We start from the raw sequence: 24058 nt of genomic DNA, 5'->3' as shown, positions 1-24058 counted from the left end.
TCCGTTTCAAATAAATAAATAAATAAATAAATAAATACCCATAACTCGGCCGGGAGCAGTGGCTCTCAAACAGCGCTTTGGGAGGCTGAGGCAGGAGGATCACTTGAGGCCAGGAGTTCAAGACCAGCCTGGACAACATAGTGAGACCCCCATCTCTACAAAAAATAGAAAAAATTAGCTAGGTGCAGTGGCTCACTTCTTATTTTATTATTTTATTTTTGAGACAGAGTCTCGCTCTGTTGCCCAGGCTGGAGTGCAGTGGCATGATCTCGGCTTACTGCAACCTCTGCCTCCTGAGTTCAAGTGATTCTCCTGCCTCAGCCTCCTGAGTAGCTGGGATTACAGGCTCCCACCACCACGCCCAGCTAATTTTTAATATTTTTAGTAGAGACGGGGTTTCACCATGTTAGCCAGGATGGTCTCAATCTCCTGACCTCGTGATCTGCCCACTTTGGCCTCCCGAAGTGCTGGGATTACAGGTGTGAGCCACCACGCCCGGCCACAGTGGCTCACTTCTATAGACCCAGCTACTTGGGAGGCTGAGGCAGGAGGATCCCTTGAGCCTAGGAGCTCGAGGCTGCAGTGAGCCATGGTCAAACCACTCCAGCCTGGGGGACAGAGAGAGACCCTATCTCTGAAGAAATATGAAAATTTTGAAAAATTAAAAATAAAACCTGGACGGGCATGGTGGCTCACGCCTGTAATCTCAGCACTTTGGGAGGCCGAGGCAGGTGGATTACTTGAGATCAGGAGTTCGAGACCAGCCTGGCCAACATGGTGAAACCCTGTCTCTACTAAAAATACAAAAATTAGCTGGGCGTGGTGGCATGCACCTGTAGTCCCAGTTACTCAGGAGGCTGAGGCAGGAGAATCACTTGAACCCAGGAGGTGGAGGTTGCAGTGAGCTGAGATTGCACCATTGCACTCCAGCCTGGGCAACAGTGAGACTCTGTCTCAAAAAATAATAATAAAAATATAAATAGTAAAATAAAATAAAATGTATGAGTACTCCTTTTTTGGTATCATGTATCACAGACAATATACAAAGACAATCACATGAAAATACATAAAGCTCCAAATAGACCTAAACAAAGACCCTATAGCCTTGATTGTAAAACTCTAGCCGTGAGACTGGCAAAAATCACTAGTCCAGAAAGGACGGCTGGATTCAAGTTATGCCGCAATAAATGGAACAAGTCAAAAACCTCTTGTCCCACATGGCCCAATCCCTCACTCAGCCCCAGAGGAAACAAGATTGCAATCCATATCTTTTTTTTTTTTTTTTTTTTTTGAGAGACAGGATCTGGCTCTGTCACCTAGGCTGGAATGCAGAAGTGAAATATCAGTGGCTGCAGGAATTCAAGGCTGCAGAGAGCTATTATTGTACCATTGCACTTTAACCTGGGTGACAGAGCGAGACCTCAACTCTAAAATAGTAAAATAGGCCAGGCATGGTGGCTCATCCCTGTACTTTTGGAGGACGAGGTGGGTGGACCACCTGAGGTCAGGAGTTTGAGACCGGCCTGGCCAATATGGTGAAACCCCATCTCTACTAAAACTAAAAAAATTAGTGGGGCGTGGTGGCAGGCGCCTGTAGTCCCAGCTACCCAGGAGGCTGAGACAGGAGAATTGCTTGAACCCAGGAGGCGGAGGTTGCAGTGAGCCGAGATCATGCCACTGCACTCCGTCCTGCAGCCTGGGCAACAGAGTGAGACTCTGTCTCAAAAAAACAAACAAACAAAAAAGAGTTAATTACATGGGAATGGGAATAAACTAATAAAGGACTATGATAAATATTTTTGACTTTTTGTTTGAAATGTTACTGATTTTTTGTTTCCCAGAGTCAAGACTCTTTCTCGCTCTCTCTCTCTCTCTCTTTCTTTCAGACAGTCTCACACTGGTTGTTTGGGCTGGAGCGCAGTGGTGCGATCCAAATCACTGCAAACTCTGCCTCCTGGGTTCAAGCAATTCTCCTGCCTCAGCCTCCCAAGTAGCTTGGATTACAGGTGTGTGCCCGCCACCACACCTGGCTACTTTTTTGTATTTTAATAGAGACGGGGTTTCACTATGTTGGCCAGGCTAGTCTTGAACTCCTGACCTTGTGATCCACCCACCTTGGCCTCCCAAAGTGGGATTACAGTGTGAGCCACCATGCCCAGCCTCTTTTTGGCTAATGTTTTTGTATTTTTAGTAGAGATGGGGTTTCGCCGTATTAGCCAGGATGGTCTCGATCTCCTGACCTTGTGATCCGCCCGTCTCAGCCTCCCAAAGTGCTGGGATTACAGGCATGAGCCACCATGCTCGGTCTCTTTTTTTTTTTTTGAGACAGTTTCACTCAGGCTGGGAGGCAGTGGCATGATCTTGGCTCACTGCAACCTCTGTCTCCTAGGTTCAAGCAATTATCCTGCCTCAGCCTCCAGAGTAGCTGGGATTGCAGGCGCAAGCCACCATGCCGGGCTAATTTCTGTATTTTTAGTAGAGACAGGGTTTCACCATTTTGGCCAGGCTGGTCTCGAACTCATGACCGTAGGTTATCCACCTGCCTCAGCCTCCCAGAGTGCTGGGATTACAGGCATGAGCCACTGCATCCGGCCAACAGGCTACATTTATTACATAGTAAAGTGAATACCAGGACTCCAAAGGCAGGAGGTGTAAGTTTGACTTTTTATTGGGAACGGAGGTTGTCAGGTTAAAAAGCAGCAAATGAAGCGTGAGTAAGGAGACTCCTTGTTGCCACAGATAGACATGACCCCGTAAGATGTGACATAGGAGGTGTTTCAATTTGTGACCCCAGCCCAGAGGTGACAAGTGCTTTTCCATTCAATCTAATACAGCTGATTCCTACTAAGAAGGAACACAGGCCGGGCACGGTGGCTCATGCCTGTAATCCCGGCACTTTGGGAGGCCGAGGCGGGCGGATCACAAGGTCAGACTGAGACCATCCTGGCTAATATGGTGAAACCCCGTCTCTAGTAAAAATACAAAAATTAGCCGGGTGTGGTGTGGTGGCTGGCGCCTGTAGTCCCAGCTGCCAGGGAGGCTGAGGCAGGAGAATCATTTAAACCCGGGAGGCGGAGGTTGCAGTGAGCTGAGATGGCGCCACTGCACTCCAACCTGGGCGACAGAGGAAGACTTCATCTCAAAAATCAATCAATAAATAAATAATAAAAAAGAAATTAAACGGTGATGTGGAACACTCTTTAAATTGTCGTTCACCACGTTTCATATCTTCACAGTAATGCAAAACACAGTCACTTGCAGAACCGGTTCTGATGACTTAAATACCAGGTACAATTTTAGCCCTCTACGTAATTGCCTGGAAGTTACTTATGTTTACATGAAATGAAACTATTAGGCCGGGCACGTTGGCTCACGTCTGTAATCCCAGAACTTTGGGAGGCCAAGGTGGGCGGATCACCTGAGGTCAGGAGTTGGAGACCAGCCTGACCAACATGGAGAAGACCTGTCTCTACAAAAATACAAAATTAGCCGGGCGTGGTGGTGCATGCTTGTAATCCCAGCTACTCAGGAGGCTGAGGCAGGAGAATCGATTGAACCCAGCAGGCAGAGGTTGCAGTGAGCCAAGATCGTGCCATTGCACTTCAGCCTGGGCAACAAGAGCGAAACTTCATCTCAAAAAAAAAAAAAAAAAAAAGAAGAAAAGAAAAAAAGAAAAGAAACAAAAGGAGACTATTAGGCTGGGCATGGTGGCTCACACCTGTAACCCAGCACTTTGGGAGGCTGAGGCAGGTGGATCAGCTGAGGTCAGGTGTTTGAGACCAGCTTGGCCAACATGGCGAAACCCTGTCTCTACTAAAAATACAAAAAATTAGCCAGGCATGGTGGCAGGTGCCTTAATCCTAGCTACTGGGGAGGCTGAGGCAGGAGAATTTTTTGAACCCGGTAGGCGGAGGTTGCAGTGAGCAGAGATTGTGCCAATGCTCTCTAGCCTGGGCGACAGAGACTCTGTCTCAAAAAAAAAAAAAAAATGAAGCTATTAATACTTTTCTACAGCAGTAACTACACACAGGAAGACCAAGACAAACACAAGTTAAGGAATGGAGCTTTCCCGAAGCGGCTGTGTGTAAAGACTATAAACTGTTTTTCGTTTGTTTTTTGAGAACAGACAAACTCACTGCAGCTTTGACCTCCTCAGGCTCAAGCAATCCTGCCACATCAGCCTCCTGAGTAGCTGGGACTACAGGTGCTCACCACCACACCCGGCTAATTTTTGTATTTTTTGTAAAGATAGAGTCTCACTATGTTGCCCAGGGTGGTCTCAAACTCCTAGACTCAAGTGATCCGCCCGTCTCAGACTCCCACAGTGCTAGGATTACAGGCGTGAGTTGCCGTGCCCGGCCGGACATACGTAGTTTTTTACCATGGCTTTTCTTGTGTTCTCTATCTACAGGCTAAGCAGATTCTGTGTGCTGCCCTGGGGTCTTTAATTACTTCAAGTGCTCATGTTGAACTATGAATATGATTGTGTGTGTGATTGTTTTGTTTTTAGAGACAGGGGTCTCACTCTGCCACCCAGGCTGGAGTGTAGTGAGGTAATCATGACTTACTTCCGTCTTGACTTCCTGGCCCAAGTGATCCTCCTGCCTCAGCCTCCCAAGTAGGTGGGACTACAGGCACACACCACCATGCCCAGCTAAGTTTTTAAAAATTGTTTTGTAGGCTGGGCATGGTAGCTCATACCTGTAATCACAGCACTTTGGAGGCCAAGGCAGGAGCCCAGGAGTTTACGACCAACTTGGGCAACGTAGCAAGACCCCCATCTCCACATACAGACACAGACAAAAAACAATGAACCGGGCATGGTGGCACTTGCCTATAGTCCCAGCTACTTGGTAGGCTAAGATGGGAAGATCACTTCAGCCTTGGGGGTTGAGGCTGCAGTGAGCTATGCCTGATCGTGGCAGGAGGCAGTCGAATGCCTAGGCAGATAGGGGCAGGTCCCCAGTGAAACCCCACCTTCAAGCCAAAGACAAAAAGCCTGAAAGCCAGCCAGGCACAGTGGCTCATGCCTGTAATCCCAGCACTTTGGAAGGCAGAGGTGGGTGGATCACCTGAGGTCAGGAGTTCGGGACCAGCCTGGCCAATATGGTGAAACCCCGTCTCTACTAAAAATACGAAAATTAGCCAGGCATGCCGGGTGCAGTGGCTCATGCCTGTAATCCCAGCACTTTGGGAGGCTGAGGCGGGTGAATCACGAGGTCAGGAGTTCAAGACCAACCCTGGCCAAGATGGTGAAACCCCGTTGCTACTGAAACTACAAAAATTAGCCATGCGTGGTTGTGGGTGCCTGTAATCCCAGCTACTTGGGAGGCTGAGGCAGGAGAATCACTTGAACCTGGGCGGCAGAGGTTGCAATGAGCCCGAGATTGCGCCACTGCACTCCAGCCTGCGACAGAGTGAGACTGTCTCAAAAAAAAAAAAAAAAAAATCAGCCGGGCATGGTGGCAGGTGCCTGTAATCCCAGGTACTTGGGAGGTTGAGGCAGGAGAATTACTTAAACCCGGGAGGCAGAGGTTGCAGTGAGCCAAGATCGCACCACTACACTCCAACCTGGGTGACAGGGCGAGACTCTGTCTCAAAAAAAAGAAAATCTTTAAATCTACCTATGACCTGGAAGCCCCCTCCCTTCAAGTTGTCCCTCCTTTTCTGACCAAACCAATGTACATATGATAGGTATTGATTGATGTATTATGTCTCCCTAAAAAGTATAAAAGCAACATGTGGCCATGTTGGGCACATGTTGCCAGGACCTCCTGAGGCTGTCACAGGCATGTCGTCAACCTTCGCAAAATAACCTTTCCAAACTTATTGACCACTAAAGAACTCATCCCTGTAACCAAAACCTGCCTGTTCCCCAAAAAGTATTGAAATAAAAAATAAATAAATTGGCCAGGCATGGTGGCTCACACCTGTAATCCCAGCACTTCAGGAGGCTGAGGTGGGCAGATGGCTTGAGGTCAGGAGTTGGAGACCTGCCTGACCAACATGTCAAAACCACGTCTCTACTAAAAATATAAAAATTAGCCAGACGCTGTGGGGCACGCCTGTAGTCCCAGCTACTTGGGAGACTGAGGCAGGAGAATCGCTTGAACCCGCGAGGTGGAGGTTGTGGTGAGCCGAGATCACGCCACTGTACTGCAGCCTGGGCCACAGAGCAAAACTTCATCTCAAATAAATCAATAAGTAGATTCATTGAGGCCTGTCTCAGATACTTTTGGTTTATAGCTCTCACTAACTAAACAACTCATGAAAACTAAGCAGTTGGCCGGGCACAGTGGCTCATGCCTGCAATCCCAGCACTTTACAGGGCCGAGGCAAGTGGATTACCTGAGCCCAGGAGTTCAAGACCAGCTGGGTGATATGGCGAAACCCCGTCTCTAGTAAAAATACAAAAAATTAGCTGGATGTGGTGGCACGCGCCTGTAGTCCCAGCTACTTGTGTGGCTGAGGCAGGAGAATTGCTTTGAACCCAGGAGGCGGAGGCTGCAGGACTAAGCAGTCCGCGCACTTGCTTTGGGGATCCTGGGTACCAAAAATACGGACCTGGGTCTTTGGGCGACTTGGTGGGGAGTGGCATCCCACGAGCACAGGATGAGGAATCTTACTTCGGGAATTCTTGCTGAGAAAAGTGTGTCGGCAAGGCCGCCCAGCAGAGGAATTCATTCACCGGCTCAGGTTGTCTTAGATAATAGGATAGCCTTAGATTACATCTTAGCTGAGCAGGGAGGAACGTATAAGGTTGCAAATCCCATGTCCTGTACTTACACAAATGAATCTGCAAAGATTAAAAACTCATGTAGGTGACATTGGAGAACAGGCCACTTGGTTATGGCAGGTTTCCCTGACTGTCACTGAGGACTGTTTTCTTTCCTTGTTTTCTTAGATTTCTTATTGAATAATCCACATTTTCAGGATTGCTAAACTTAGGCATGTCAGCCTTGCTAATTTTTTTTTTTTTTTTTTTTTTAGGCGGAGTCTCGCTCTGTTGCCCAGGCTGGAGTGCAGTGGCGTGATCTCAGCTCACTGCAAGCTCCGCCTCTCGGCTTCACGCCATTCTTCTGCCTCAGCCTCCTGAGTAGCTGGGACTACAGGAGTCTGCCACCACACCCAGCTAATTTTTGAATTTTTAGTAGAGACAGGGTTTCACCATGTTAGCCAGGATGGTCTCGATCTCCTGACCTCGTGATCAGCCCGCCTTGGCCTCCCAAAGTGCTGGCTTTACAGGCGTAAGCCACCGCGCCTGGCCGTTTTTTTTTTTTTTCTTTTTGAGATAGAGTCTTGCTCTGTCACCCAGGCTGCAGTGTAGTGGCACAATCTCGGCTGACTGCAACCTCTGCCTCCCAGGTTCAAGCAATTCTGCCTCAGCCTCTCGAATATCTGGGACTACAGTTGTGTGCCACCATGCCCCACTAACTTTAGTATTTTTTTTTTTTGAGATGGAGTCTTGCTCGCTGTCGCCCAGGCTGGAGTGCAGTGGTGCGATCTCGGCTCACCGCAACCTCCACCTCTGGGTTCCAGCAATTCTGCCTCAGCCTCCTGAGTAGGTGGGATTATAGGCACCTGCCACCGTGCCCAGCTAATTATTGTAATTTCAGTAGAGAAGGGGTTTCCCCATGTTTGGCCAGGCTGGTCTCAAACTCCTGATCTCAGGTGATCCACCCACCTAGGCCTCCCAAAATGCTGGGATTACAAGCGTGAGTCGCCATGCCTGGCCACGTCCTGCTGCTCTTACCAACTCCCCTGGGAGCTGCGGCTGAAGGAGCTGGAAGGACTGGTTCCAGGTAGTGCTTGGGCCACTGAGGGCTGATCTGCAGCCCCTGCCAGGCTGGTGGAAGGGCACCCGAGGACCCCTGCCAGGGATTGATGGCAGCTGGTCAGATGGGCACTTCCAGGCTGCCTGTGGGCTTCTGTGCCTGCCAAAGGCTTTGCCACAGCGACTCAATGAGATCAGATGGCCTTCCCTCTGCTGCACGCTGAGAGCAACCAGAGCAGGCCTTTGCCAGGACTTGGGGGAAGCTGGGACCTGGCCTGGAAGGGGCGCTGGGGTCACTGTCATTTGACTGTTCAAGGAAAAGGGGTCCTATTTATTTATTGAGTCAGAGTTTCATTCTTGTCACCTAGGCTGGAGTGCAGTGGCATGATCTCAGCTCACTGCAACCTCTGCCTCCTGGGTTCCTCAGCTTCCTGAGTAGCTGGGATTACAGGCGCCTGCCACGACACCCCGCTAATTTTTGTATTTTTAGTAAAGATGGGATTTCACCACGTTGGTCAGGCTGGTCTCCATCTCCTGACCTCATGATCTGCCCGCCTCAGCCTCCCGAAGTGCTGGGATTACAGGTGTGAGCCACCACACCCGGCCGGGGGTCTTATTTTACCCTCATAGCAGGGTGATGGCTGCAAGAGCTCCGGAGGTGCATAATGCCGACCTGGACCTGCTCGCTTTGAAGATGCAACACAGGCCTTATGGACAACCACACAAAAGCCTCCTGTTGAGGCCAAATCAGCAGCCATTCTGCTTGGCAGACATACTGCCAAAAAAACCACCCCCAAAACAAAAACCTCCTGTGAAACCACCATAGAGAATTTATTTTTTTCTCAGGTGAAGTCAGTAACTAATTCTTCCTATTCCCGTTGGACACAAGGAGTCTGTGAGGGGGTGTGAAGGAAGGAGGCTGCGGCTGCGTCCTGGACTCCGTCCTGCGGGAGGGAGTCCAGCAGGGCTGGCTCAGCCTCCGCACCTGGTGTGCAGCCGGATCTCCATCCTGAGGAAGGCCTTGAGGTTCTCATCAGCCACGTGCTCCTCCAGGGCAGCCAGGGCCCGCTCCCCACCGTCCTGGAAGTGCTGCAGCAGCCTGTCCGCGTACTCCACCCACACGCAGTTGGGGCAGCCACTCATGCAGCAGTTTGTGGGCGGCTGGAGCTCAGGTGGCAGCGATGCCTTGGGCGGCCTGGTGCCGTCCGCACCTGCCTGGGAGCCCACCTCTACGTGGTCTGTCCCGAATTTTCTGCGCCCATCAGGGGCTTGCGCTCCGGGATGGTGCCTTTGAAGAAAGCTGCCACCTCCAGGAAGCCTCTGGCAGCAGTCCGGGCTGGAGAACCGGCGAGCCCCCTGAGGATGCAGACAAACATGTGACTCTCCAGGAAGCTGGTGAGGCCCGGTCTACCCCCAGCAGTGAGGACATTTCAGCTCTCCTGTCGTTGGGCAACTGGCTCCATGTCCTCAGCTTTTTCACTTTCTGTGACTTTAGACATGTTATTTCACCTCTCTAGACTCAGTTTCCCCACTGTGCAATGGAAGTCATAGGTATGACACGGTATGATTCACAAGAAGTGCCAGAATCAGGGCCTGGCGCCGGGTGTGCACTCCAGCACATGGCGGGGGGTGGGGGAGGCACTCGCCACCTCCAGCTAAGATGGCTGCTCTGTGGACACCAGTGTGCGAGAGGTGTAACCCTGTAAGCTCCTGGCCAGCCCAGCACCTCTACCAGTATAACCAAGCCCCACCACCTCTGAGGGACCAACCGGAAGAATCGCACCACCCTTTATCCAAGTTTCCCTGTCACAAAGCCCAGGCCTCTCAGGCCCCTCTCATCCCAGCGTGAATGTCCTATAGGCAGTCTTCCCTCGCTCCCCTGCTCTATCTACCCAGGATCACGGACTGACACGCTACCAACTTCACTTATTTAACTAGTCCTGCGAGGAGCATCATCCGCTCCATGTCCACGGCCAGTCCCCAGAGCCCAGGAGGGCTCGCACACAGGCGCTTGGCAGATACTGAGAAACAGGAAAGTGGCCGTTCACCGGGCTGCTTCCTCTCCCGAGGCTAAGTGGCCCCTCCACAGATTCCGGGGCGGGGACTCGGTAAGAGCCGATGGAGGAGAGGAGCGAGGGGTCCTTCGGCGGCGGCCAGCGCGCGATCTTCCCGGCTCCGTCCCCACATGCGGGTGGAGGGGCCGAGGCTCCTCCCGGTACGTGCGGGTCCCCGGACAGCGGCCTCTCGGACGTGCCCTTCGGCGCTGCCAAGACCCCTCCTGGTACTTGCCGAGCCACGGGCCGCGGCGGCTACCGCCCGGCCTCCCTCGACCACCCTACGCAGCAGCATCGCCCGCGGACGGGATCCGGCAACCCCTGACCGTGAGCGGCGGGCGCTCCGGCCAATCCCGGACCTTCAGGAAGTCGCGCCGCTCCAGCCAGCGTGGGGCTGAGCGCAGGAAGCGGAAGTGCCGATCGGTGGGGCGGAACCGTGCAGGAAGGCGGAAGTGACTTCGCTAGGGAACCTCCCGGCGTGGAGATGGCGGGAGCTGGTCGCGGAGCAGCGGTGTCCAGGGTGCAGGCGGGTCCTGGGAGTCCCCGGCGAGCGCGGGGGCGGCAGCAAGTGCAGCCGCTGGGGAAGCAGCGCCCAGCCCCGTGGCCCGGTCTTCGCAGGTGACTGCGCTGCCCCGCGAGGCCGCCACACTTCCCCAGAGAAGGGGACGCCTTGAAGGCTCCGCCCGGGACCCCCTAGGGAGCGTTCGCTCGGACCCCTTCCCCAGGTCGGGCTCAGTGCCCTCCTCTGTCTGTGCCCGCGGCCCACGCTCCGCCAGGATCGGTTGAATGAATGGAGGCGCGAGCGAGTCCTTGGTTTTGCCTTTCCCGCGTCCCAGTGTCCCGTCTTTGCGGTTCTGGACGAGGTCAGGGCGGAAAGGCCTCCTGGGCTTTCGGAGTGCCTTTCGGCCTCGCGTCCCGTGAGGAAGCGGTTCAGGGACAGCCACTGAGTGAGACCGAGAGGAAATATCCCTGCTCCCTGGACTGCTGGACTGGCTCGCACCACAGAAGCCAGATGTGGCCCCTGTATAGATAGATTTTTTTTTTTTTTTGAGACGGAGTCTCACTCTGTCGCCCAGGCTGGAGTGTGGAGTGCAGTGGCGCGATCTTGGCTCACTGCAAGCTCCGCCTCCCAGGTTCACGCCATTCTCCTGCCTCAGCCTCCCGAGTAGCTGGGACTACAGGCGCCCGCCACCGCGCCCGCCACCACGCCCGGCAAATTTTTTGTATTTTTAGTAGAGACGGGGTTTCACCGTGTTAGCCAGGATGGTCTCGATCTCCTGACCTCGTGATCCGCCCATCTCGGCCTCCCAAAGTGCAGCGATTACAGGCGTGAGCCACCAAGCCCGGCCAGCCCATGTAGATTCTATTGCCAGACCCAACTATTGCTTCTCTTATTGATTCTGCTTGTGCTTTACTTGGGACGGGTCTCACCCCCGTGTTCTTCCTCCCAGCAAAGAGAAGAAGAAAGTGAACTGCAAGCCCAAGAACCAGGACGAACAGGAGATCCCTTTCCGGCTCCGGGAGATTATGAGGAGCCGCCAAGAGATGAAAAACCCGATAAGTAACAAGAAGAGGAAGAAAGCAGGTGTGTGCAGGCCCATACTGGGCGGCAGTGAAGCTTTGTGTGTCTCAACCCGCCCAATCGCCCAAATACTTCAGAACGTTTCAGGCAGAGGAAATATGCCAAGACCCGGTGCTCAGAAGGTGGGGGAGCGTGGCCAAAGCTAAAGCAGTGGCTGGCAGCGGGTGGCGCTGTGGTTCCAGACGAGGCTTGGAAGGAGGCTGTGGGGTGGGCGGGGAGGACCCGTTATGGGGCCTCAGGATCCATGATAAGGAGCGGCGTTTTTTTCTCCCCAAAAGTAGCGAAGATTCATCAGAGTTTTTAGCAGGGCATGGCCAATTCATGTTTACTCTAAGCAAAAAAAAGGTCACCGAGCGGTGATGGAGTGAGGGAGAGTGGACCTGGCAGCTGGCGGGGCTACTGCCAGGGAGAAGCCATGATTCTTAGGACAAGAGTGCTGAAGCAATGGTAGAGAGAAGTGGGTGGAGTCAGGAGCCGAAGGAGGAAATTCGATCAGGCCCCTCTGAGAAGTCTGCCTTCCTCCCCCAAGTCTGGGTAGGGTGTCCACATGTCCACCGCTGCAACCCAGAGGTAACACTCTGGGCACGTTGGGAAACGGAGTCCACTGTGTGTATATTTTGCTTATAGACACATTTCTCTTCCCAAACGTGGCACTGGTTTTACAGCAAAGCTGTTTTATAATTTGTGTATAAACTGTAGGCTTCTTGTTGGGGGTTATATGGCTGCCAAAGGGATAGTGAGATAGAGGTGAGGAAGGTGCAGGGAGGAGGCGCATTGGCCTGGGTAGCACATGGCACGTTCTGAACCATGCTGCACTGAATTGGCACCTTTGTTTGTTTGTTTGTTTATTTATTTATTGAGATGGAGTCTTGCTTTCTCGCCCAGGCTGGAGTGCAGTGGCGTGATCTGGGCTCACTGCAACCTCCACCTCCTGGGTTTAAGCAGTTCTCCTGCCTCAGCCACCTGAGTAGCTGGGATTACAGGTAACGCATCACCACACCCGGCTAATTTTGTGTGTGTGTGTTTTTTTTTTTTTTTTTTTTTTTTTTTGAGACAGTCTCGCTCTGTAGCCCAGGCTAGAGTGCAGTGGCACAATCTCAGCTCACTGCTACCTCTGCCTCCCCTGTCCCAGTTCCAGTTCCAGCAATTCTCCTGCCTCAGCCTCCCGAGTAGCTGAGATTACAGGCACACGCCACCAAGCCCAGCTAATTTTTGTATTTTTAGTAGAGATGAGGTTTCACCATGTTGGCCAGGCTGGTTTTGAACTCCTGACCTCAAGTGATTTCCCCACCTCAGCCTCCCAAAGTGCTGGGATTACAGGTGTGAGCCACTGTGCCTGGCCTTTTTTTTTTTGGAGACAGAATGTCGGCTCACTGCAACCTCCACCTTCCAGGTTCAAGCAAGTCTTGTGCCTCAGCACCCCCAGTAGCTGGGATTACAGGCCTGTGCCACCATGCTCGGCTCGTTTTTGTATTTTTAGTAAAGGCTGGGTTTTGCCATGTTGGCCAGTCTGGTTTCGAACTCTGGCCTCAGGTGATCCGCCCACCTCAGCCTCCCAAAGTGCTGGGATTACAGGTGTGAACCACCATGCCTGGCAATATGCATGTCTTCACATAGTTATGAACACAACCACCTGCCTGGCACTGTCCACCTCCTGTGTCCTACACTCGCCCGGGGTCCTGCGCTTGCGTTCCAGTGGATATCTTAGGTCTGCCCACGTTTCTTTTTTTTTTTTTTTTGAGATGGAGTCTCGCTCAGTCGCCCAGGCTAGAGTGCAGTGGCGCGATCTCGGCTCACTGCAAGCTCCGCCTCCTGGGTTCACGCCATTCTCCTGCCTCAGCCTCCCGAGTAGCTGGGACTACAGGCGCCCGCCACCATGCCCAGCTAATTTTTTTGTGTAGTTTTAGTAGAGACAGGGTTTCACCGTGTTAGCCAGGATGGTCTGAATCTCCTGACCTCGTGATCTGCCCATCTCGGCCTCCCAAAGTGCTGGGATTACAGGCGTGAGCCACTGCGCCGGCAGGTCTGCCCACGTTTCTCTGTGTAGCTCCACTGGGCTTCCTTCAGCAGCTGTGCAATGGAGTCTGTGGGCGATCAGAGGAGAATTCATTCAACCAGCCACCTAGGGGTGGACATTAGGTTGTTTCTGCTTTCCTTTTTCAGCTGTGCTGCAGTGGACATCTGTGACAGGTGCCACTGGGCTGGGGAGTCGCGTCGCCGGGGATGCGGGGCCGGACATTCTACATCCTCTTCAGCTGCTGTCGTTGGGGTGCTTCCAGCCAGCCTGGTCTTCCCTTCCTGTGGCTTTGGGAAGGGAAATGAGCATGGGCCACCTGCCTGCCACTGTCTGCCTCCTGCCTCCTCTGAGGCCTCCCTTTGTCCTCAGCCCAGGTGACCTTCAGAAAGACATTGGAGAAGGAAGCAAAGGGAGAGGAGCCCGACATCGCAGTCCCCAAGTTCAAACAGAGGAAGGGGGAGTCCGACGGGGCCTATATCCAGCGCATGCAGCAAGAGGCCCAGCACGTGCTGTTCCTCAGCAAGAACCAGGCCATCCGGCAGCCAGAGGTGCAGGCAGCTCCCAAGGAGAAGTCTGAGCAGAAAAAAGCAAAAAAAGCGTGAGTGGAGGCGGGAGGGGGAGGGGTCTGCCCTCGGAGCCGGAGCGAAGACATTGGGTTCCCATGACGGGCCTCTGCAGGGACCCTGTTTCATAGCCATGGGGCAGCCTGGATTCAGGGAGACCAAGGCAGAGCTCTGGGAGTTGGCGAGTCCGAGCATCCAGCTGGGAGCCAGTGAGGGTGTGGCCTCCAGGAGGCTGCGGAACCTGGGAACTCTGCAGAGACCTCGCTTGGTCCTTGCTTTCACAGGAAAAGCACCAGAAAGCCCTAGCCCTGTGGGAATCAGCCCTGAGGGGGTCGGTCTGAGGGTGACGTGCCCGGGGTTTCTGTTTCCATTAGAACAGAATGTCTCTCCTCCAAGAGACTACACCTTCCTCATTCTCTAAAAGCTTTGGCCGAGTACAGTGGCTCACGCCTGTAATCCCAGCACTCTGGGAGGCTGAGGCAGGTGGATCACGAGGTCAGGAGCTCGAGACCATCCTAGCCAACACGGTGAAACCTCGTCTCTAATAAAATACAAAAAAAAAAAAAAATTAGCCGGGCATGGTGGTGCATGCCTGTAATTCCAGCTACTTGGGAGCCTGAGGCAGCGGAATCGCTTGAATCCGGGAGGCAGAGGTTGCAGTGAGCTGAGATCGTGCCGCTGCACTCCAGCCTGGTGACAGAGCGAGACTCCATCTCAAAAAAAAGAAAAAAAAAAAAGCTTTGAAGGTTTGAGAGGTTGCTTTCAGCTCTGTAGATTCCCTGTTTCTGGATTGTTTTATTACTTATAGTTACCTTAGCCAATGAAAGTTCATCACAGAGAACGTGGCCCAGATACAGCCTGGTGCCACGGTGATCTCCAGAGCTGTCGCTGAAGGTGAAGCTTCCAGATTCACATTGAAGGAGACGTGATATATGATACTTGTTAGGCCCTTTAGACACAGCAGCACCGGATGGGCTGGATGAGTCTCTGTTGGGTGGTCTTTGGCAGCATTCCCAGCCTTCATGCACAAGGTGCCAGTAGCCCTTGCCCACGTGTCTGCACACATTGTCACATATTCCCTGGCAGATAGCCGTCCCCAGCTGAGAACCACTGGGGGACCTGTGAGGGGCCTGTTGGGGTCAGAGCCTTCTTTGGTGGGCAGCTGTGGGTTTTGGGGTGGTAAGGGGAGCGGGGACTTGGAGGCAGCCACCTGTTCTTGGGTCCCTGCTCTGCCACAGGGGATCCCTTGTGGATGGGGCGGCCTCTGCCTCCTCCCTGGGTGGAAAGAGAATTTAGGAATCTGAGTGACATGTGCTTTCTTCCCCAGGTTCCAGAAGCGGCGACTAGATAAAATCCGACGGAAAAAGGAGGAAAAGGCGGCAGACAGGCTGGAGCAGGAGTTGCTCCGAGGTAGCTCTTCCCAAAGCAATGGTGTCAGCAGTGGTCCGGGTGGGGCCTGGGCGCAGGCCTTCTGTTCCCCACCAGCCCTGGCTGCACTGGGCACCTGTGGTTTCCCCTGGGGTCCACAGCCATTAGACCACTGGATGAGTTGGTGTTCTGTCCCAGCCCTATGGGAGGGAGGTGGGCGGGTGGTGGCTCTGGGTGTCAGGGGTGCAGTGGCTGTGGGCAGCAGTCCTCAGTTGTATTCTGCTCCTCCAGACACAGTGAAGTTTGGTGAGGTTGTCCTGCAGCCCCCAGAGCTGACTGCCAGGCCCCAGTGGAGCGTAAGCAAGGACCAGGTAAGTGGGGCATGGGGACAACTTGAGTTTGTTCCCCAGTGCTGCCAGGGAACAGAAGCCTTGGACAGGCTGGACACGGTGGGTCACACCTGTAATCCCAGCACATTGGGACGCCAAGGCAGGCGGATTGCTTGAGCCCAGGAGTTGATACCAGCCTGGACAACATAAGGAGATCCTGTGTCAAGAAAAAAAAAACCCTCAGCCAACGTGTGCGCTGTCTGGTGTGTGGCCTGAGAGTGCAGCGTTCTCGCTGACGGGAGAGCTGTTGAAGCTGTGAGGCTTTCTGTTGCGTCCCCTCCTTTCCCAGCCTGTGCCTCACCCTCCCCTCTCTCCCTCAGCCTGGCAGGAGATCGCAGATGCTGAGGATGCTTCTGAGCCCCGGTGGTGTGTCCCAGCCTCTGACCGCCTCCCTGGCCCGCCAGCGGATTGTGGAGGAGGAGAGAGAGCGGGCCGTGCAGGCCTACAGAGCGTTGAAGCAGCGGCAGCAGCGGCTGCACGGGGAGCGACCCCACCTCACTTCCCGGAAGAAGCCAGAGCCGCAGCTGTGATGGAGAGACACCTGGGGCCTGGCCACGCTCTGGGGAAACTGGCACTAGGAGCTGCTACACCTGGGTAGGAGAGAGGCAGGCCATGCCAGCAGTGTGGGGTGAGGCCTCCAGCTACTTGTTCACACGTTGGGCACTAGTGGGTCCACATCTTGCAGGGGGTGAGTGCCCGACGGACTAGGGCCAAGGCCTGGTTGACAGACGGCCCGTGGGGCCCGGTGTCACTCACAGTTCCATCTCTTTGTTTTGAACGTCCATTCTGAGTCTCAGCCCAGGTGGACCTTAGGAAGGGCTGGATCCCTGTCCCTGAGCACCAACTAGCGAGACAACTGATGAGGCTGGCTCAGTGTGTGACGGAGGCCCCCGGGAGTCAGCAGAGCCAAGTGTACAGTGCACATCAGGCAGAGCAGGCCACGGGCAGGGACGACGCATCGGGACACGGCCACTGGGCACATCTGGACCACCGGGAAGGGCTCTGCAGGGGACCGTGACTACAGGCCAGCTGTGAGTGGTCCCCTGCAGAGGCTGCCCACCCAAGGTTTGGTTGGGGTGAAACATGATGACAACACATACACTTAAGAAGGTGGGAACCGGGGGCCGGGCGCGGTGGCTCACACCTGTAATGCCAGCAGTTTGGGCAGCCGAGGCGAGTGGATCACCTGAGGTCAGGAGTTCGAACCAGCCTGGCCAACATGGTGAAACCGCACCTCTACTAAAAATACACGAAAAAAAAAAAAACAGTGGGAACAGAGTTGTCACCTACCTAACAGGGCTCTGAGGGAGCTGGGAGGCCCAAAGTGGCTGGAAGAAGGTAAAGGAAATTCCTGTCTTGGGCTCGGGGTCACAGAGTGGGGCCCAGGGGGAGTTCCTGCTGAGGGCAGGGCCTTGCCAGGCTTCAGTCTCCAGTGCCAGAGGAGGAAATGCCCAGGCTGTCAGCATTTCCAGATGAGAGCAGAAGGGAGAGGCTTAAACCCAAGTCACACATCCAGCAATGGAGTCCGACAGCCCAGCACCATCTGGGAACTGAGAAGCACCTCTGCCCAGCCCCCACACCGTGTGGAAAGTGAGGAGCACCTCTGCCTGGCCGCCACCCCATCTGGCAAGTGAGGAGCGCTTCTGCCCGGCCACCCCATCTAGGAAGTGAGAAGCCCATCTGCCCAGCCGCTGTGCAACCTTCCAAGTGTGAAGTGACAGCCTTGTGTGTGATGTTTTCTGCCTTCCCCAAGTTTGCACTTTTGACATTAAAGTTTACTTTTTAGTTAAAAGTTTTAAATTGGAGAATATATATTTAAAGTCAGGGCTGTTTTCCTCTTATGGGCATGTTTCCCACCTTGTGATGGACCCGGCGGCCCCAGCCCTCGCGTTGGGATGTTGTTTTTGCAGCAGCCAGAACTCAGCCCCAGATCACAAGCAGCAGCTGGAAGGGGGTGGCCTTTCCCTGGCAAAGGGCTGGGATGGCAGCGGGTGGCACTCCCACTCGCTCAGTGCCTTTGGTTTTGGGTGTCAGTATCGGCCCGTGTATGGCTAAGCAAAGGGATCCCACAGGGCTGGGAAAGCGCTGATGCTCTCCACTGCATCCATGATTCTCAGGTTTCAGCTGCTGGAAGGGAAACCCCTGGTGGTTTTTAGGGCCTCTTTGTTGCCCAGGCTGGGGTACAGTGGCATAAGCACACTGCAGCAAGTTGTCGGGCTCAGGCAATCCTCCCACCTCAGCCTCCCAAGTACTTGGGACAACAGGTGCTCACCAACACACCCAAATAATTTTTTGCGCTTTTTGTATAGATGGGGTTTCGCCACGTTGCCCAGGCTGGTGTCGAACTTATGGACTCAAGGGATCTGCCTGCTTTGGCCTCCCAAAGTGCTGGGGTTACAGGCATGAGCCACTGTACTTGGCTTTTTTTTTTTTTTTTTTTTTTTTTTCTGAGGCAGGGTCTTGCTGTCACCTTGGCAGGAGTGCAGTGGCACGCTGATCTCCAAGTCCTGGGCTCAAGATTAGCCTGCCTTGGCTTCCCTCAGTGCTGGGGTTCCAGGAGAGACCAGCTCACCCCTCCTACTTTTCTTTTTTTTTTTTTTAATGGAGTTTTGCTCTCGTTGCCCAGGCTGGAGTGCAATGGCACAATCTTGGCTCACCACAACCTCTGCCTCCCAGGTTCAAGCGATTCTCCTGTCTCAGCCTCCCAAGTAGCTGGGATTACAGGCATGCACTACCATGCCTGGCTAATTTGGTATTTTTTAGTAGACACGGGGTTTCTCCATGTTGGTCAGGCTGGTCTCGAACTCTTGACCTCAGGTGAGCCGCCCGCCTCTGCCTCCCAAAGTGCCGTCCTGCTTTTCTTACTTATCCTTTACTTCTGGAATCTTCAGGAGGAGGTGATGTGGGCATGTCAGGGTCAATGTTTAAGAGGCGAAGGCCATGGATGGACCTCCCCGGGCCTTCTACTCTCCATGGGGCAACGCTGGTCTCTCCATATAAAGGGAAAACTGAATTTGCACAAAATCGGGGTGCTGACAAAACCAGTGATCCCAGATGGGTCACCTACTTGTACACACAGGTCTCGCAGCACCCTAGTTGTAAACTTTCCTACAAAGAATTTTCCCAGACTAGCCAGATTTTCTCCCAGCCAACCTATCACACATTTATTGATGTGATTTTTTTTTAAGAAAAAAATATTAATGTTATAATTTCACATACCGTATAATGCTATCCTTTGATTAGCGTTTAGTTTGATGGGAACTCCAAACTGTTAAAGGAAATTCAGGCCAGCTGTGGTGGCACCATGCCTGTGGTCCCAGCTACTCGGGAGGCTGAAATGGGAGGTTCACTCAAACCTGAGAGGTCAAGGCCGCCCCACCGTCTGGGAAGTGAGGAGTACCTCTCCTGGCCGCTGCACCATCTGGGCCTGTGAGCCGTGATTGTGCCTCTGCACTCCAGCCTGGGCTGTAACAGAGCAAGACCCCCATCTCTAAAACAGAAAAGAAAAAAAATTCCTATCCAGGTGCTACATCTGCGCTGAGAAGAGTCCACAAGCAGAGACGACTCTGAGAACAGTGGTGTCCTCGGCAGCATCAATTTCCCCAGACTCAGGAGTGAGTTGGGCTCTGGCATGTGCACCGAGGGGGGTCCGGCGTGCCTGGCCCCATGTGGGCGGCAAGCCACCCAGGTGCCAAGGCAAGAGACTGAGGACACAAGCTGTTCCAGTATAATAGAAGAATAGTTATACCAGACATAGATCTTAGATATGATTATATATGAATATCATTAATCATTAGTTTGTAGCAATTACTCTTTATTCCAATATTAATCCTCGCTATATAATCATAATCTAGGAAAAACCAGGCCACAGAGAGATAGGAGCTGAGGGGACATAGTGAGGAGTGACCAGAAGACAAGAGTGTGAGCCTTCTGTCATGCCCAGACAGGGCCACCAGAGGGCTCCTTGGTCTAGCGGTAACACCAGGGTCTGGGAAGACGCCTGTTGCCAGGCGGACCGTGGTCTAGTGGTAGCGTTAGTGTCAAGGAAAAACACCTGCTACTTAGCAGACCCGGAAAGGGAGTCTCCCTTTCCCCCGGGGAGCTTAGAGAGGACTCTACTCCTCCACCTCCTGTGGAGGGCCTGACATCAGTCAGGCTCATCCCCGCAGTTATCTGGAGGCCTAACCGTCTCCCTGTGCTGCTGTGCTTCAGTGGTCACACTCCCAGTCTGCCTTCACGTTCCATCCTGTACACCTGGCTCTGCCTTCTAGATAGCAGTAGCAAATTAGTGAAAGTACTAAAAGTCTCTGATAAGCAGAACTAATAATGTAAGCTGTTTCTCTCCTTCTCCTCTCTCTCTCTGCCTTGGCTGCCAGGCAGGGAAGGGCCCCCTGTCCAGTGGACACGTGACACACGTGACCTTACCTATCATTGGAGATGGCTCACTGTCCTTACCCTGACCCTTTGTCTTGTATCCAATAAATATCAGTGCAACCTGGCATTTGGGGCCGCTACTGGTCTCCACAACTTGGTGGTAGTGGTCCCCCAGGCCCAGCTGTCTTTTACCTCTGTCTTGTGTCTTTATTTCTACACTCTCTCATCTCTGCACATGGGGAGAGACCCACTGACCCTGTGGGGCTGGTCCCTACACCCCAGAACAGCCGCTGAGTTGCAGGGACTCTTAAGGTTGGGTGGGGGTCTGGGTGATAAGGCCAGGGGAGTCCCCAGCACCCCTCACCCACTCCACAGGACACCCCAATTGACACCGTGTGCCAGCGAAGTGGGGACCTGATGGTTTTGGGAAAGTGGGTTATTGAAAGTGGCCTGCAGTGCACGGCCTGTCAGGAGCAGGCAAGGAGTGTCCTTATTCACCCACCCCGAGACCGTCCTCCCGTGGCACCATGTCATGCCTGCGTAGGGCTCCCTGGCTGGAACCCACTCTTGAAAACCACCTAAGGGGTGCCAGAGTGTGGCTGCCAGCTCCAGACCACGTCGGCTCCACCTGCCTGGAACCCAGCTGCCACCAGTGCTGGCTGGGAACACAGGCTTGCTGTTTTCTCCGGGTATTGGGAAACCTGTACTCTTAGGACTCATTCAGGATCAGCATGTCCAGCCCAAGGATTGCTTCAGGAATGGCACTCCCTCCCAACTAAAGGAACGTTCCTCCAAGCAAGCTGAGAAGCGCAGCCCACCCGCCTCCAGCCGGGTGGCCACAGGCACCTCAGGCTCCCACCTCCCTATATTTTCATGCCTCACAGCAAAAGTCACAGTGGGTATTTCTTTTCCTTTTTTTTTTTTTTTTTGAGACGGAGTCTCGCTCTGTAGCCCAGGCTGGAGTGCAGTGGCACCATCTCGGTTCACTGCAAGCTCCACCTCCCAGGTTCATGCCATTCTCCTGCCTCAGCCTCCCGAGTAGCTGGGACTACAGGCGCCCGCCACCACGCCCAGCTAATTTTTTTGTATTTTTAGTAGAGACAGGGTTTCACCGTGTTAGCCAGGTCTCGATCTCCTGAACTCATGATCTGCCTGCCTCGGCCTCCAAAAGTGCTGGGATTATAGGCGTGAGCCACCGTGCCCGGCTGACACTTGGCCATTTCAACCAGGCTTTGCTAAAGTCCTCTGAAATTGGCAGACTGAAACCCAATTACTGGGATCACAAGTTGCCTGTGAAATCTGCAAGGACCTGCTGTCAGGGCTCATTAAACCCCAAAGTATGGCACCTTGGCATGCAGACTACTCTGACCCAGAGGAGACTGGAAGGCCTCAGCAGCCAGGTCTTTGTCCTTCCCTCCTGGTTCCTGCCCACTTTTCTGCCACAAAGTGAGTCCCAGAAACCACAATTCTTTTTCCCCACAGCAGGTCATAGAAACTAGAACTCCTCTCTCCCAAAGCCAGCCATAAAACCTAGCAAGGTCACTCCCTCCTCCCTGGAAGACCCTCATTCCCGAGGGGTCCTGCCCTATCCCCAGGGGAAGGGGAATTGTGCACAGTGGCCTTGCTGGGTTTCCCCACTGTGTCCATCACCAGTTAGACGGACGTTAGGCCAGAGCCTGTGTGTCCAACCACATTTCTGCATGCCTGTTCACTCGTCAAACCTAAATATAAGAATAAAGGTTTTCACGCCGGGCACGGTGTCTCACGCCTGTAATCTCAGCACTTTGGGAGGCCGAGGTGGGCGCATCACCTGAGGTCAAGACTTCATGACCAGCTTGGCCAACATGGTGAAACCCTGTCTGTACTAAAAATACTAAAATTAGCTGGGCGTGGTGGCACACACATGTAATCCCAGCTACTTGGGAGGCTGAGGCAGCAGAATTGCTTGAACCTGGGAGGCAGAGGTTACAGTGAGCAAAGATTGTGCCACTACACTCCAGCCTGGGTGACAGATCAAGACTCCCATCTCAAAAATAAAGTAATTAATAAAGGTTTTCCCTGGGTCTTTATTGCTGAAGGCTCCTGCGTCATGTAAAACTTTATTTACTTATTTTTTTTTAGATGGAGTCTCAATCTGTCACCCAGGCTGGAGTGCAGTGCGTGATCTCAGCTCACTGCAACCTCCACCTTCTGGGTTGAAGCGAGTCTCCTGCCTCAACCTCCCAAGTAGCTGGAATTACAGGCAGGCGCCACCATGACGGGTTAATTTTTGTATTTTTAGTCGAGAAGGGGTTTCACCATGTTGCTCAGGCTGGTCTCAAACTTCTGGCCTCAAGCGATCTGCCCATCTTGGCCGCCCAAAGTGTTAGGATTACAGGTGTGAGCAATCGTGCCCGGCTGTCATGTAAAACTAATACATTTGCTATGCTTTTAGGCCGGGCATGGTGGCTCATGTCTGTAATCCCAGCATTTTGGGAGGCTGAAGCGGAAGGATCAATTGAGGCAAGGAGTTCAAGACCAGCCTGGGCAACACAGCAAGACCCCATTTCTACCAAAAATACAAAAAATTAGCTAGGTGTGGTGGTGCATGCCTGTAATCCCAGCTAACCAGGAGGCTGAGGTGGGAGGATTGACTGAGCTTGGGAGGTTGAGGCTGCAGTGAGCTGTGATCCCACCACTGTGCTCCAGTCTCGGAGACAGAGTGAGAGCTTGCCTCAAATAATTAAGTAAATTTGTTAATGCTTTTCTCTTGCTCACCTGTAGTTTGTTAGGTGTGTTGGCTGTCACCCTTATGGGTGAAAAAAGGTATTGTATCTTTCCGCCCCATGGTACTAACAGGACAGAGACCTCAGGTGTCTAGTAGCTGTTTGGTGGTGGTAAGGGGCAGGGGGAGCAGTGCATGGGGATTCATGTGGTGTCTAAGAAGGTGGCATCCAGGCCAGGCGCAGTGGCTCACGCCTGTAATCCCAGCACTTTGGGAGGCCGAGGCAGGTGATCACGAGGTCAGGAGTTCAAGACCAGCCTGGCCAAGATGATGAAACCATCTCTACTAAAAATACAAAATTTAGCCGGGTGCGGTGGCAGGCACCTGTAATCCCAGCTACTCAGGAGGCTGAGGCAGAAGAATTGCTTGAACCTGGGTGGCAGAGGTTGCAGTGAGTCGCTGAGATTGCACCACTACACTCCAGCCTGGGCGAGAGTGAGACTCTGTCTCAAAAAAAAAAAAAGGTGGCATCCAACAGGGCACAGGCTGTGTACAGTTGAGAGCCCATGACACACTGGAAAGCGGAGACTGGAGCCCGAGCCACCCTGAAGCACACGCCGTGCTGCGAGCTTTTCCCAGGCATCGCACACAGCCCTACACGGGAATAAAGACCCATTTCCCCACAAGCAAAGTGCAGCAGGTTTGTGCCATGGAGGAGGGTGGTGGGTGCGAGGCTCCTTCCGTGACCGAAGGAGCCTAGGCTGCCAGCTGGGAAAACATCTGTAGAAAATTCACATCTATTCTCAGGACTATAGGGTTTCTTATTCAATCGTTGTAGTCAAATGACGGCCCCCAAAAGGTGTGTCCAAATTATAACCCCTGGAACAAGCAAGAGTGACCTTGTTTGGAAAATAGGGCATTTGCAGATGTAATGAGGAATCATCCTGGATTTCCAGCGACAGATGTCCTTGTAAGAGAACACAGAGGCACAGGAGAGAAGCTGCGTGAAGGTGGAGGCGGAAAAAGGCTTTGCAGGCCACAGCCCAGGCGCGCCGAGGAGCACCGCAGCCACACGCGGGCAAGGCACGGATGCTCCCTCGGAGCCTCCAGAAGGAAACTACCCTGGTGAAAGCCCAGCTTTGGACTCTGGCCTCCGGAACTAAGAGAGCAAATTTCTGTTGTTTTGGCAGCTGCAGGACACTGACCGTCAATCAACACTCCCACAAGTGGCCA

General features: G+C 53.3%; 2 protein-coding genes across 3 annotated transcripts; one reads left to right on the top strand and one right to left on the bottom strand.

Moving 5' to 3' along the window:
* Window positions 1–8581: 8581 nt before the first annotated feature.
* OXLD1 (oxidoreductase like domain containing 1) lies at window positions 8582–10170 on the bottom strand. Its single transcript, XM_004040821.4, has 2 exons — window positions 10064–10170; window positions 8582–9130 (listed from the first exon to the last, which is right to left on the bottom strand). Exons 1-2 carry the CDS (start codon window positions 10121–10123, stop codon window positions 8747–8749), a joined length of 444 nt encoding a protein of 147 aa, XP_004040869.1. The 5' UTR covers window positions 10124–10170; the 3' UTR covers window positions 8582–8746.
* Window positions 10171–10246: 76 nt separating this feature from the next.
* Window positions 10247–17539, top strand: CCDC137 (coiled-coil domain containing 137). Of its 2 annotated transcripts, XR_002005831.4 has the most exons (7): window positions 10247–10446; window positions 11280–11413; window positions 13797–14025; window positions 15318–15400; window positions 15650–15729; window positions 16068–16778; window positions 17167–17539. XR_002005831.4 is itself a non-coding variant. In XM_019026448.3 (6 exons), exons 1-6 carry the CDS (start codon window positions 10313–10315, stop codon window positions 16275–16277), a joined length of 870 nt encoding a protein of 289 aa, XP_018881993.2. In that variant the 5' UTR covers window positions 10248–10312; the 3' UTR covers window positions 16278–17539. The 2 variants fall into 2 exon arrangements, 1 of the variants encoding a protein (XP_018881993.2); XM_019026448.3 differs by having other exon boundaries at window positions 10248–10446; window positions 16068–17539.
* Window positions 17540–24058: the final 6519 nt, after the last annotated feature.

The sequence above is a fragment of the Gorilla gorilla genome, chromosome 4 (assembly GCF_029281585.2).
Source record: "Gorilla gorilla gorilla isolate KB3781 chromosome 4, NHGRI_mGorGor1-v2.1_pri, whole genome shotgun sequence".
Lineage (NCBI taxonomy): Eukaryota > Metazoa > Chordata > Mammalia > Primates > Hominidae > Gorilla > Gorilla gorilla.
The sequence above is the reverse complement of the archived record's forward strand: the minus strand, read 5'-3'. Positions and strand labels throughout refer to the sequence as shown.

Excerpts from the sequence above, each read along its gene's own strand:
- OXLD1 (XM_004040821.4), bottom strand. The coding sequence starts at position 10,123 with ATGCTGCTGCGTAGGGTGGTCGAGGGAGGCCGGGCGGTAGCCGCCGCG. Across the intron at positions 9,131-10,063 it reads CCGCCGCGGCCCGTGGCTCG|GGGGCTCGCCGGTTCTCCAG; the intron begins GCAAGTACCAGG and ends CTGCATCCTCAG.
- CCDC137 (XM_019026448.3), top strand. The coding sequence starts at position 10,313 with ATGGCGGGAGCTGGTCGCGGAGCAGCGGTGTCCAGGGTGCAGGCGGGT. Across the intron at positions 14,026-15,317 it reads CAGAAAAAAGCAAAAAAAGC|GTTCCAGAAGCGGCGACTAG; the intron begins GTGAGTGGAGGC and ends TTTCTTCCCCAG. Across the intron at positions 15,730-16,067 it reads GGAGCGTAAGCAAGGACCAG|CCTGGCAGGAGATCGCAGAT; the intron begins GTAAGTGGGGCA and ends TCTCTCCCTCAG.